The sequence below is a fragment of the Drosophila mojavensis genome, unplaced genomic scaffold (genome assembly GCF_018153725.1).
Source record: "Drosophila mojavensis isolate 15081-1352.22 unplaced genomic scaffold, ASM1815372v1 contig_80, whole genome shotgun sequence".
In the NCBI taxonomy this organism is placed as follows: domain Eukaryota; kingdom Metazoa; phylum Arthropoda; class Insecta; order Diptera; family Drosophilidae; genus Drosophila; species Drosophila mojavensis.
The window spans coordinates 670,608-685,613 of NW_025318906.1; the positions used below are offsets into that span (position 1 = coordinate 670,608).

The 15,006-nt window shown below is 39.9% G+C and overlaps 1 protein-coding gene across 1 annotated transcript in view; it reads left to right on the plus strand.

The window, feature by feature from the left end:
* LOC6578277 (pneumococcal serine-rich repeat protein) overlaps positions 1 to 15,006 on the plus strand; it is a 53,354-nt gene that overhangs the window by 10,671 nt on the left and 27,677 nt on the right. Inside the window, exon 2 of the mRNA XM_044010616.1 lies at positions 11,796 to 11,852. Within this exon, the coding sequence (XP_043866551.1) occupies positions 11,796 to 11,852 (57 nt within the window). The remainder of the gene's footprint in view (positions 1 to 11,795; positions 11,853 to 15,006) is intronic.

The window sequence follows — 15,006 nt, forward strand, 5'->3', positions numbered from 1 at the left end:
AAGATAAGGCTAACATTAACTGTAAACTAAGACTGTCATTCTCTTCACTCCCCTCTTATAATGCTATCCGGGGTATATCAAATCAAAGTGAGAAATCTTTAGATGATAATGCCTAAAAAAACCTCCAATTTTTTTTTTTTACCATAGCCTCAATGTAATATATCATTCAGATCTCATATAATCTATATATGAGAATAAGCTAGTATGCGGACTACAATTAAATTATTTCACATGCCGCATTTCACCTCCATTTGAACAACGCCTCTGTGCTTAGGTAATATATGTCTTGTATGAATCTACTCACTCACTTACTCAGTCGCCCTTCAATTACGTCTCTGCATGCTTCACTCTTTTTTCAGACATATATTCCTCTTGAGGTCTCCCATTCAACTACTCATCTATGCCCCAATAGTCAAATGAGTCTTTACTCCCAGCTCTTACCTACCTATGTCCCTTTCTAGCTACGTCTCTCTGATTACGCTTTTGACTACGACAATCGTCGCACTTGTCTGGATTTCACTCTAATGGATATTAAAACTTCTCTTAAGCTGCCCCTCCTCAGCAGTCAGATAAGCCTTTGATCTGAGCTCCTCTTTTGACTACGCCTCTGTGGATAAATTTTCTCTTTTCTTTGCTCTGGCTTTACAGCGTTAGGCAAGCCCCCTTGGCTGCGCCTCTGCATCGTTTGTTTGCTCTGGTCAAACGTAGCACAATTCTTATGCCAAATGGCAGCTTAACCTGTTCCCAGTTGAGCACATCAACGCCCCCCCGCCCCCTCCCCTGCTCGTTTACCCCATTTGGCCAAAAATGATTTCAGCACCAGCCTCAGCCACACCCACACAGCTACAACAACAACAACAACAACAACAAGAGCCGAGAGTCATGTCAAATATTAGCACAGAATCATTTTGAATGACAACACAGCTATTCTCCTCCTTCCACTCTCCTCTCTTCCTCTCTCTTTCTCTCTGCCTCTCTGTCTCTCTGTCGATATCCGTAACCCCACAAAACGTTTGTTGTCTGTGAATCGAGAGTTTCCATTGTTCTCGATGATTCACCTGACGTGAAATACGTTTTCTAACACACAACTTGCAACGATCCAAACAAGTTTTATATCATCTTTTCGATGACTAACAATTCATACACTCACACACTCACACTTCGAGTTTATCGCGCTTATTATTTCTAAGAATTTTCATTAGGCTGCCTTTGATTAGAACGAAATCAATAATTTATCAGCTCATATCAATTGAATGGGTTGCCCGAGTGTTGCCAAAAGTATTACAACAGCAAATGGAGATTTCTTGTCGTGAGTTTCTTGGATCGGTAAATTTCATAGCTATCTCTCTTTCTCTCTCTCTCTCTCTCTCTCTCTCTCTCTCTCTCTCTCTCTCTCTCTCTCTCTCTCTCTCTCTCTCTCTCCCTCTCTATCTCTATCTCTTTGTTTACCAGACTACAAAGTGTCCAATTGGTATTTAATTGAATTTCTAGCGGATCTATCAATCATTTCCATCAATCAATTCGTGTAGACTCAACAACATTTAACATCCAATTACCATACGGAGGCTTCCAGAGCTCTGTTAGCAACATAAATGTTAAATGTCTGCAGCCCTTGACCATCTTTCACGTTGTAAAGCCTCTTTAACACCTGTTGGGCGGCTTTAAGCTGAACTCAAGCCGCAATAAACACGGCGAACAAAGTAAATGTCTTCCCAAAGTGCTCAACATTTGTAAGTATATGTCTACTTATATACAAATATATATACATATATCGTATATTATATACAGACATACATACTTATAACAATTTCGCAGAATGGGCAAAGTGATTTCTGATAAAATAAAAAGTTAAGTGGCCCAAAAGCTAAACCAAAACCAGAGACGTAAATAGCAAGTAAGAATATTGCAGATGGGCATGAACGGCTGCCTGGTACCTATATAGAGTTACAACAATAAGTAAAACCCGTTAGGAGAATCGATATTTATCGATTTGCTCTGACTCAGAAGGAAGCTAGCCCAGTTATTGAAATGTGGAAGACATAAGTTCTTCCCTCAATGTGTAATGTTTGGTCTAGCTTTAGAGGAGCTCAGGATTAATACACTGCTAGAGTAGCTCAACACTGATTTAAGTGGAACGCTCTAAGACAGTTTGCGATAAGAACAAGATTCTCTCCAAAGAGAAATAATCTAATTGAAGTAAGATATTCAAACAGTCGAACTTTGCAAGCCAATATACCCTTACTGGGTACATCTTGAACGAGCATTTGAAAAGGGCCCCAAAAACAGGTTAAACAAAGCAAAAGGAGAGCCTCAATCTCACTTCCATTCAAGTGTGTGTGTGTGTGATTGTGTGTGTGTGAGTGTGTATCATAAATATGAATATGTTGCACAGCGAGCAGGAGATACAGATACAATAAATTGAAACGAGAGACACGAGAGATACAAAGATACGAACGCAGGGCCAAGGCGTCAGGTAGTCCGCCGTCGCTGTGTTTAGGCCTAGCCAAAGGGCCAGCCAAAAGGGCCAGCCAAATGGCCAACACTCGATGTCCAAAAAAAAAAAAAACAAATGAATAAAAAAATGGGCAAAACAAAACAAACCGGGCAGACAATCAAAACGGATCTACACTGAAAGAAAAACGAGGTGAAGTAAAATTAAGAAATTAAAATGAAAATGACATTAGATATAAATGAAAGTAGAAGAGAGATGTAATGGATAGATCATACGTATAAAGATATATAAATGGATATATAGATGGATAGCTAAATAAAAAGATAAGTAGATATAAATACAGATGGATAGACAGATCTATCGCAGATAAATAGATTTTGCAAAATAGATAAATAGATAGATATAGAGGGTTAGATATAACAAGATAGATAGATAGATAGATAGATATCAAGGTGGTACGTTTAGATAGATACGTGTTTAGATATATGTAGCTGTCTAAGTAGATAGATAGATAATTAGTTAGCGTGTGAACATCTCAGCTCATCGATCAGCTTTCTCTCAGTGTAGGGATACACCAGACACACACACACTCACACACATTTACACACTTGATGCTGAGACAGGTTTAAGTTTGACTCTTTGATTGCAACAAGGATGCAGCAGATGCAGTCGCAGTCGCAGTCGATGTCGTCGTCGCCGTCGCCGTCGCCGTCGCAGCATCTCGCGTCTTGGGTTAAAGACCCAGCCGGTGGCCGGTGAAGGAACGGCCAGCGGGACAGACGGCGCGACGTCGCAGTGTCTGCAGTCGGCGGCCTGTTCAAAGTGAAGCGTTTCAGTTTTTTGGCTTTGCTGCACGACAAAAGCAGTTGAAAAAGTCAAGTTTATGGCATTGCCTTTGGCAAATGTTTTGCCGTGTTGCTAAATAAGGCCAACTAAGTTGTTGCTGCATTGATTTACTTTATGTTTCCAAATGTTGTGCGCATTTGGAGCCCTGGCCAGCTTAAACTGCTGAGGGAAGAAGCAAAAGCTGAGGGACAAAGAGTAAAGCGAATAAGAACCTGTATTAGACTACTAACAGCTAAGAGCTAACAGCCAGGACTTTAGCAGTAGAAGAAAAACGTAGCAGACGGCAGCTAACAGCACTCTGTTAAGCTAACAGCTATAATCGAACAGCTTCTGTAAACGAATTGAACGGCTATTAAACGTAAGCGGAAATAGAATTAGAAATAATTTTAGCATCCGAGCCAAAAGATCAAGGAACAGCTGCCCTCGCACTACTTCGCTCTGATCCGATCCTACTTGGAGGGTCGTTCTTTCAGAGTGAAAGTTAAATCGAGTCAGTCCTCCACATACTCGATTGCCGCTGGCGTACCACAGGGCAGTATCCTCGCTCCTCTTCTTTTCTGCATCTTCATAGGTGATGCTCCTCTTCCTGATGCTTCAGGCTTTGGAGTCTCCCAAAGTTCAACTTTGGTGGCAACCTATGCGGACGATATCTGCGTAATGGTGTCAACAAAATCCAGCTCCGCAGCGGCGGAAATTCTCCAAGATTTTATTGATTCCTTTGTACAATGGGCGAACAGGTGGAATATTAAAATTAGCGCCACTAAAAGCAAGAGCTTATGCTTTTCTTTAAGAAAGGAGGCGCCCACCACCGTATTCATCAATGGTACCCCCTTGGAAAAAGCCCGGACGGTAAAATACTTGGGCATCCACTTGGACAGTCGGCTCACTTTCAAGCCCCACATTCTGGCGACTGTTGGCACCTGTCGCGCCCGCCTCAAGCAGATGTCCTGGCTGCTACACAACAAAAGCAAGCTGTCCCTTGCAAACAAGCGTATGTTAATAACGCACATAATCACGCCAATATGGAGGTACGGTGTACAAGTTTGGGGAGTCGCCGCAAAGAGTAACCGACAAAAGATCCAGATAATGCAGAACAAGGCCTTGCGCCAAATCACTGGATGCCCCTGGTTCGTAAGAAACTCCTCCTTGCATAGAGATCTCAAAATGGATTCAGTGGAAGAGCAGATCTCATTTCATTCAAGCCGGTATAATGATCGCCTCAAGTCCCACGCCAACCGGCTGGCAAGAAAGCTGCCAAATTCGAAACCCATTCGTCGATTAAAAAGACGACAGTTCGAAAACCTCATCGCTAATAGTAATTAATTTACTTAAATATATATGTTTAAATTTAGTAGTAAACGTTAAACCTGTGATGTAAATTTTGTTTCAAGGAAGATTATAGGGCAAAATGATGCTCTGGCGCTTCCTACTAATGAAAAAAAAAAAAAAAAAAAAAAAAAAAAGCATCCGAGCAGACTTTCGTGCTTACAACAAGTTCTTTGCTCTAAAGAGCCAAAACACTCAACATGTGCCCAACTGCCACGCCCCCCTCAAACATGCAGTGGGCCAGCGAATTAGAAGGAAGTCACGTCACGAATGCGGCACGTAGCGCGTCGTAGCGCAAAGCACGTCCAAGTCGAAGGCGCCGCCAATGTCTGCAAAAGCACAGCAAAAAAACCAAAAAGAAGAAGAAGCAGAAAAAACTTCTGTTTATAGAACGCAGCAAAGAGACAAAAAAGAGACAGCGATACAAAGACACAAGGCAAAAGCAAAGGCAGAGCACAAGTGTATCTGTGAGAAGTTGATTGAGGACAGACAGAGAGACGGAGAGACGGATGGACGGACGGACTGAGGGACGTTGCTTATTTTGCGCCTTTTGGCTGAGAGAAAGAGCAAAACGTTGGCAGCAGCTGTTGCCACAGGATGGAGCAACAGATACTTTTTATGCCCGCTTTGAGGCAGCAACAGACGCGAATCTAAATCGATGCCGCAGTCTGTGTGTGTGTGCGTGTGCGTGTGTATCTTTTGCTCATTGAAAGGAAGCGAACGCATAAAATATAAATGAAATGAAATTGTGTGTCCCATTGGAAGGCTCAGGCTCAGGCTCAGGCACGAGCACAGATACAAGCTGAGCTGCAGATACTTAGATACAGATAAGGATTTATAGATTTAGATACTTTCCGAGAGCTATAAATAGATTTGGAACAGCTAACAATATATTGACTGCAGATAAAGATACATTTGCAATTACATCCAATCATGTATGAATACGTTTGTACAGCTGTAGATACAATTTCAGAGCTATAGATACATTACAACTAAGTAAAGATACAATTCCTATAGCTTTAGATACATTTGCCAACTCTAGCTATATTCTCAAAGTTATAGATACATATTGAGCAATCAAAGATGTGACAGGTGCAGATACATTCATATAGATACAGATACATTTCCCACACCTTTAGATAGATTTCCATATATAGTCATAGATGTAGATACGAAGGGAACACACGCACACACTGTCATAGCTGCAGATACAAATACAGATTCAGATACAGATACATTGTTGAGGCAGTGGAGTCTGTGCCAAGTCTGTGCTGACTTTTCTCTTTTCTTTTGCGATTTTCCATTGTAATTTATGTTAACGCAGATCAACGCATAAATCTCTTGGCCAGAACGTAGCTGGGCTATAAATTTCAGCGTAAAACGGCCCGAATGGGGCAAAGGTGGTAGGAAAAGTGAAGGCCAAATCGACGATTGGAAGCTGGTGATAAGACAGAGCAGAGAGAAAGGTGCAAAGTTAAAGGAAAATTAAATTAAACTAAGGCAACACCAAAAGGGAAACTTTGGTCTTAAAGTTAAGTTGAGTTCAATCGAAGAGTAAAATCCATTTAAATATATATTTCTGTACGTAAACCAAAAATTGTGGACAAGAAAAGGCGTGAAATCTTATCTAAGCAAAGCAAACACAATCGAAATACAAAGCTCAAGTAGTTGAAGCGCAAATGCACAGCAATTAACTGCACAATAAAAACAAAAACGAAATACAGCCACAACAACAATAACAACGGCAGAAGCAGGCGAAAGCAATTCATAGCAAATGATAAACGTCAAAGCAAAACAAACACAAGAGCAACAGCAACAACAACAACAACAACAAACACAATGTGCGTGTAATAAAGCTTGAAAGCTGAAAAGCAAACAGATGCCTAACGAGTCACACTCACAGCTTGAGTGAGCGATAACAAATGCACTGGCGAGAGAGAGACAGAGCGAGAGCAATACACACTCAACAATATACACTCAACAGGGAATTCCCTCTGCGACTGCGGCGGCGGCAGAGGCAGCGGCTGCGGCACAGCGATTGAACGTCAAAGCAAAATTGAAAGGCAAATTAAGAGAGAGCATAACGTGAGAGCGAGCAGAGTAGTTCGTGAGAGCGAGCGGGCGGGAGAGCGAACGTGAGCAACGTATAATTCAAAGGAAATTAAGCATTAAAGTGAATAAATTTTCATAATTGCGTTTTGCGCGCTGTCAGCCGTTTTGGCATCGCTTTTTGCTTTTTGCTTTTAGCTTTTGTAGTGCGAACAAATAAGAAGCAGAACGAGATTTGGATAGTCAATTGCTATATGTGTGCATGTGTGTGGCTGTGTGAGTAGCCACTGTTAACAGTGGTGTGAGTGCTTGACTGTGCATGAGTGTCAGTGTGTGCGAAATTTTATCTCATTCTCGTTAACTGTGTTTGCTCATCATTTACATACATAAGTATGCCTGTGTGGGCTGTGTTGTACGTAGTCGCACGGGTTAATCATTTACGTTTGCGTAGCATCTGTGCATTTGCATTTCAATACATCGCGTGGCCAAACGATTGACATTTCGGGCTACTCTAATTGGTATTTTAAGCAAGGGCATAACAAATTTCCCACACACATTCTTAAGTTGGGAAATTGTATGACTTTGTGTCTTGGAATACTTAAGAAAAAATTCCATAAGAAAAAATTTTAATATTTTTTTTTTCATGTACATACATACATTTGTATGTGTGTATATTTATTTGTATTTAAATACCATAAAATTGATAATTTAACGCCTTTTATAGCGCTACTTGAAACGTATTAAGATGATAATAACTTTGCCATGGAACATTTTTTAATGTTGATTAAGATTTGGCTATCAGCTGTGATTAGAATTGTAAACAGTTTATTTAGGCGAACTGCAAATGATTAATAAGGTTCAATAGCACAAGCTCTACCCATGTGTATGTCTTTGAATGTGTGAGTAGTGAGTGGAATCTACTAGAACTTAACAATTAGCAATTGCTGATAAGAGCTCCGTCCATTTCAATTCCATTTCTAATCTAATTTGTGACTTCAATTCGTCGGCTCGTATTCGCCGCCTGCTCCCCGCTCCCATTTCGTTTCCACGCACACACACACACACACACATGCATATCTATTTCCCTTGCAGTTGTGTGTGGCCCACGCACTTTGCCACACATTCCGCGCATTATTCGCAAAGTCTCACGTGGGTCTTGGCTGCAATGCCGATTCCGTTGATTCCGTCTGTGTTGCAGCTGTAAACGTAACTGGATTTGGCCCGCCCGGGCCACAGCCCCCGTTCGCTTCTCACCCGCTCCGCCCCACACGTTTGCATACATATTTCTCTATTCGCCTTTTTATGTTTCTTTCAATTAAATGTGCAAGCAGCTGCAGAAATTGGCAGCAACTGAACTAAAAAAAAAAAGTATAAAAAAATAAAAATAAAAATAAATGTAGCTCATGCATTTTTATTCTTATACTTTTCACATTTTTGTTCAGCTTTATTTGATTGTGTTTGACTTTATTACGAATTCCAAGCTAAAAAGCAAGGAATATTGCGTTTAGAATGCACACACACATACTCAGAGCTATGCAGAAACAATGCAAAGAGTATAAAAATATAAATATAACAACAACACAGAGTAGTAGAAGAGGAGCAGCAGCCGCTGTAAAGTCGAGCAGTTTAATTACGCAATCAACAGGCGCATATGCAAAAAGTTTTGTTTTTGTTGTTGTTGTTGCTGCTGCTGCTATTTCTTTCATTCCTTTTGTTTTGTTGTTGTTGCTGCCGTTTAACGTTTCATTTCATTTGGTTTTTGTGCTGCTTCGCGCATATTTCATTTGCTGCGGCTGCTTTACGCTTGTCATACGTCACAGCAACAAGCCGATTAAATTGGGAACGACACATAGTCGATGGAGATAGCTAGTGAGAGAGAGAGAGAGGTGAAAGCTGGACAGAGGGGAGAGTGCGAGTGTGTAAGAGAGCGGCAATAGCATGTAAATGAAATTGAAATCAACTATTGGAATTGCTCGTTCATTCCGTCAACTGCAATGTTGATCTGCTGTTGCTGTCGCTGCCTCTGTCTCTGCTTCTGCTTCTGCTCTGCTGCTCTCTCGTTCTTTGTTATTGTTTTTCAGCAGATTTAACTGTGACTTTTGTGTGGATATATACAGTTAACTCCCGCGCTCACTCGGTCAGTTGGTTAACTGTCACTTAATGCTGCCGTCTGAACTTTAGTTATGGAACGAGGTTGTATAAATGAGTGAATGAATGAATGACTCAGTGGCAGCCTACGCTCGTTTGTAACTGTAAAGCAAATACCTGTATAACATGCAATTCTAATTACAAACCCTAAGTGGAATTACCATAGTAAAAGTCTCTATTTGTAACTCGAATTTCCATGAACAACATTGAGTCACGAATCGCGACATATTTATTTAATAAAATCATCAGATAACGTCTCTAAATTATACATATCTCAAAGCAACGCGCCCGCCTCAGCGCGTGCACAGGGTATTTTGCTGTGAGAGAGAAAAGAAAAAGAGCCTGCATGCAAATTAAAGCAGCGACCAGGCAAGCAGCATTTGTGGAAGGCGACTGCGAATGACAGGCGCAAGGAAACAGGCGAACGAGAAGAACAAGAAGTTGTTCACGCAGGTAGCAGCAGGCATACAACGCGACCGCGTTTTGCGCACGCATCATTCACAGAATGAGTAGCAGCAGCAGCAGAAGAAGAAGAATAAGCAGCGGCTACAACAGCAGAGGCAGAGGAGCTATTCGCCGCTGCTTTGGCCTCTGCTGTTTTACCACCTGCCGCACTTGTTTATGACCGCCGACTTGTTGGCGTCTCTCGCCGCGTTTGGACACTGGGACAGCCCAACGAAAGCGGAAACATGCGCATCAATGCACGCATACACATCAACACATACAAATACATACATAAATGAGCTTACATGGCACAAGACAACAACAGCAGCAGCAAAGCAGAGGCTCTAAAAGTAGTCAAGAAGAAGAGCAACAATAACATGACTGGAAATTGGCAAAGCCATCGCTGTCGCCGACGTCGTCGTCGTCATCGGCGCTGCGACTCATGCGCTTTTGCTTTGGGGCCTCTTTTCTTGTGCTTTATTTTAAAACTGGTTACGTCGCAACCAGTTTTACGTCGTATCTATCTGTGTGCGTCTTTCTGCGTCGTGTGTTTGTGTGAGTGTGAACGTGTGCTGGGGAAGCCGCTTATTGTTACGTTCTTTTTGCGCTGCTTCTGCTACATATTCGGCCTTTGCTAATTGCTGCCGCAAATGTTAAAAAAAAAAAACAATTAGCATGAATCGCACGCTCTTTGCCGCTCTTTCTCTCTCTATGTAGCGATGTGTGTGAGCTCCGTTTCGCGCTTTATTTGAGCATGTGACGTCACTAGGCAATGATTGCGTGAGCTTTAACGTTAGATAAATTGTGTGTAAATGTATATTTTTTCTTAATGACAGTTATTTATAGGGCATCGCCAATGCGCACAAACTCGTTTTTAACGAACTTTTCAAGCAAGCAGCATACTTTAAGGCGATTTCTAAAGTTATGGTTTATCAGTGAACGCGTTCAAAGTGCAGCTCAATATGATTACAATTTGAATGTGTATGAGCGTGTGAATACTTGTGCAAGCACACACTCTTGAGTGTGCTTCACAATTGAGCAAGACAATAATTCAGCTTGTGCTGCGCTGATAAGACTATTTAATCTCGCTGTATTTTGTAATTACGCGTTTTTCTACACACGCACACGTACATGTACATGTATATGTGTGCATTCTCTGTTATCATATTAGCGCAACAGCAACAGCAAAAGAATTGTGCAAAAGTCAACTGCGCAGCCCAGTCAAGCGGAATAGGCAATTGACAAAGACAGAGAGAGAGAGACAGAGAAAGGTCGGGAGCGAGCGCAACATCTGGAAATGGCACATTATGAGAATGAGACAGTGGAATGTGCCGTTCATTGGAAAAGTGCGTCATTCGCAATTGGCTGACCGAAACTTATGAATACCCTGTGCCAATACTAAATAAAGCGCTTGTCACGTCTGCTTAGCTATGAGCGCCTGGTACAGAGTATATTCAATTCATGAGCAACTCGACGAGGAGATTTAATAGTAAATAAAGTTGACATATATGTATGTAAACATATCATATTATATATAGATACAGTATCATACTTCGAACTCATTTACATGAGCTTTGTCATTTTATACATACATATAGAGTTTATATATAGGGCATTTACTATGCGACTAATTGGGCCTTTCTAATTTCCTTTGGTACTTTTTGTTTTGTTTTGGGAATTTTTTGCCAGCGTTGCGATTTTATTTATAGAACATTTAACATTGTCTATGCGTTTTGGCAGAGACAAGAAAGAAGACACACACACACTGATATACTATAAGGATGTATGGGTGTGTGTGGGTATGTACATACTTGATTACTCAAGTGTATTTATTTATTTATTTTTTTTTTTTGGGTAGACGTTTAAAATTAGCAAATCGAGCCAAGAAATTCGTTTGTAAACAATTTGCAAGCAAAACATATATAAATAAATAAAAGTAAAAGTACATATATATGAAATATATATAATATACTATATGTACACATACACATTTGTATGTTTGTCTCTATAATTTATATTTTGCTTAGATCTTTCTTAAATATTGCTTTGACTGGCCTTCTGCGTTTGCCCATGGAAAATTAGCAAAGTTTGCTCACTAAAAACACACACAAACATATACGCATGTATGTAGATCACACTCACACATACATATATCTGACGTCACAGAGTGAAATGTCAGTGTCAATGCGTGGGGCCTCGACATTTAGTCTAAATAAAAGTAGAAATAGATTTACTTATAGCCAATTTTTGATATAATTCACTGTTAGCGGCGCTGGGGTAGAGCTAGTCAAATTTTGGGAAATATTGAAAATCGTTGTTTGGTACAAGACATATATAGCGGGATATCTATATTAAAGAATAACTCTACTTAGAATTCCGTTAGAGGGTATACAAGTATATTATTAATATACACATTTGCTATAAATCAAAAATAAGTTTTTACTCAGGAATTTTTATAAGCTATATAATCTATAACATTTATAAACAGATATACTAAACTCTCTCCCTCTCTCTTTCTCTCTATCTCCAGAATCCACTGTTAATTCTCGTAAAAATACTTTGGAGTCAACGCGCGAGAAATTGAAAGGTAAGTTTTGGATAATTCCTCGTATTATCTATGGGAGTTTCGAATGCCTCATTTTGTCTCGCCTGATATATATCAAAGTCAGGGCTTTTGCTATCTCTAGGGGCTATCGCAGATAAGGCTAGAGATAGAGTCACACTGAATCATCGGCAAAATCAACTCATTGATTGACTGATTGAAGAGTATTGGAAAGCTCGAATATAAATCAATACAAATTAGTCTGACATGTCGAATTAGGAATAAAATCCAGTCTGATTTATTATAGTGCTAGGTTATGACATTTCCATACTTACTAAACTATATACTTTACTGTTTTCTGTTGATTGATTGACTGAATGATTGAAGATTAGCACTCATCGCAATCCACAAGAACTAGAAAAATGCCTTGGAGTTACCTATTATGTTTCTTTGACTTTGACTTTGATTGCAGGATTTCTGTATTTTAATCAACTGATGATTTCTAGTAATAATAAATCAAATATAGAACCAATATTTCTTCAACTACCACACTTGGCTCAGCTATTTTGGATACGCAGAAAATACATACATATATATTTATGTATTTATTTATATGTATTATTTATTTACATATTTATATCGTTGACCTTCGGCTGGGTTTCGGTTTGGGCTTTGTTGTTTCCCTGGTGCGTTATCAGGGAGAGGCGAAGCACGCCCCAGCTTAGGTCGAACTTTCTATGTCAGCCCATTACTTGTCGCGCTGCTTCTAGCTCTTTTGGCCAACCCTCCGGTAGTCTGACCCGTTATTTGATGTTTAATACCATTTAATACAGTTATTATTGCTGGGGCAATTACACTTGGAGACGAGCGACTATTTAAATGCTATATATGTATATATACTATATATATGTCAATGCTCGACAATATTGATATGGGCAACACATACATACATACATACATACACATGCGTATATAAATGCGAGCATAAATAGAAGTTGATAAAAACGCGAATGGCGTGATTCATGAAAGAAGTACGCACATCCAACGCAGCGTAGCGCAACGCAACAAATAAATAAATGAAATAATAATAATATTAAGAATAACAATAACAACAATATGCGTTGCTTATGGAAAAGAACGAGTCGGTGCGCACAAGTAGGGCATGTGCGACTAGTAGATGCTCTATCAAGCACATTAGGTTCTAGAAAAAAGTAAAGAGAGGGAGAGAGAGAGGGGGATAATGAGAGAGAGATACTGAGAGAAACTATACTAAAATCTACTCCTAATGTCAAAAGAAAGAGAGAGAGAGAGAGAGAGAGGGAGAGTGGGATTGAGGGAGCGAGAGAAAAGCAGAGAGCGAAATGAGTGATGAAATAGATTCAGGAAGAGAGAGATATGCAGATAGAAAAAGAAAATATATATAAACATATATTTCTATATATTTCTATAAATATAATTAGATCTATCTTACTATAAATATGGCATATATTTATCTAGCTATATGCATGTATCTTTCTGTTACATACAGCCTCAACAAACTAATATTCCCTATCCCCACATTTGCTCATTCACACGCACTCACGCACACTTTGAAAGAATTTAATACGCATATCAACAAGAGATTATGGCTTAAGCACGGCGTACTAGATGTTCCCAGCTATATAAATGTGTGTATGTATGCATATACATGTGTGTGTGTGTGTGTGTGTATTTATGTATAGCTCGCATTTTATTCTGCCAGCTGCTTTTGCCATTTCACTTTCGTTATCAAAGCCACTGATAAGCGCTTACGTGACGTAGATACGATACGATATATGTATGTATATGTATGTAGACCAATAAAGACACATATATGTATGTATGCATGTCTCTGTGTGTGTGTTTGTATATAGCTGGGGGCAGGGCAATGGAATTTAGATTGGCCCCAACAAATTCGTACCTTCTGATAAAGTTCGGCAATTAAGAAACAACAACAAAAAGATGCGCGAACAATAAATCAAATTTAGCTGGAAGACAAATTCGAGAACTATTCAATTTAGTGGCAAATTTAGATATAGTAATATATAAATATAGATATATATAATAATATGACTGATATATGGAACTTTAAATTATAGAGAGTATATCTCTTGATTTCTTGTTCAAATGGAAGAGCTGAAATGCGATACATTGCTTTATAGCATTCATAGTACCACCTAGAATTTTTACATATTTAATAGACATCAATAGACCTCGTTTGCTTCATTCTGACTATAGTTCTCAACAAGTTCCTCACAAATTAAACATGTTTTTAAATTCTCAAATACAATTCACATATCAAAATCGGTTCATCCAAATTTTACACCTTTTCCCACTTCTTTCCGCAGTTTCTTGTACCACTTCAGCTTTGCTTTCTCTTCTCTCTTAATTTCGTAAACAGTTTTAATATTGTTTACCAGCCCTCGAGCCCTTTTCCGAGAACACTTCAAATCTAATTAGGATCGGGCAGTTGCTTAAGGTGCAAGGATATGCGATTGCAATAGCTCGCCTGACACCCACAGCCAAAGCCTTAGCCGTTGCCACTGTCATTGCCATGGCTCACTCACAGCTGGGTTTTTCCGCAGAAGCAATTGAGAACCTCGTCGACCTGGCTACCTGAGTTGCCTAAGCCCTCTTAATAGCCCGGCTGACGCTGCTGACGCTCCTGCCGCTGCCCTTAGGTCTGGCAGTCAAGTGGCTTCGATTCGCTTCTCTCTTGGCGCTAAGGTTTTCGCTCAGCATTGAAATTTCTATTGATGATTTTTATGGGTTTTTACCCGCTAAAATCTGTCAGGTTTAATGATGCCAGCCTGTCTGCAGTTTGAGCTCGGGATTTGCACAGGTACCGAATGCACTGAGGCACGTCATTACGCTGTCTCGCGGCTGTCTAGCTGCGACGCAAGTCCATCGGCTAGCGGCCAACAGCTGCCACGGCTCTGCATAGGCAAATACAAATAGAGTAAAGATAGATTCGAATAGCCAGGGGTACACTTGAGTGGCTACAGATACATTTACTAGATGTACAAATACATTTAGAGCAATTACAATTACACTTTTAGCAATTCTGAGCAAGTTTATAGATAGATTATACTCATTGCAATAGCTATAGATACATTTGCATAGCATCAAATGCTCTTACCAAGCTGTAGATACATTTACAATAATGCAGATACATTAAGAA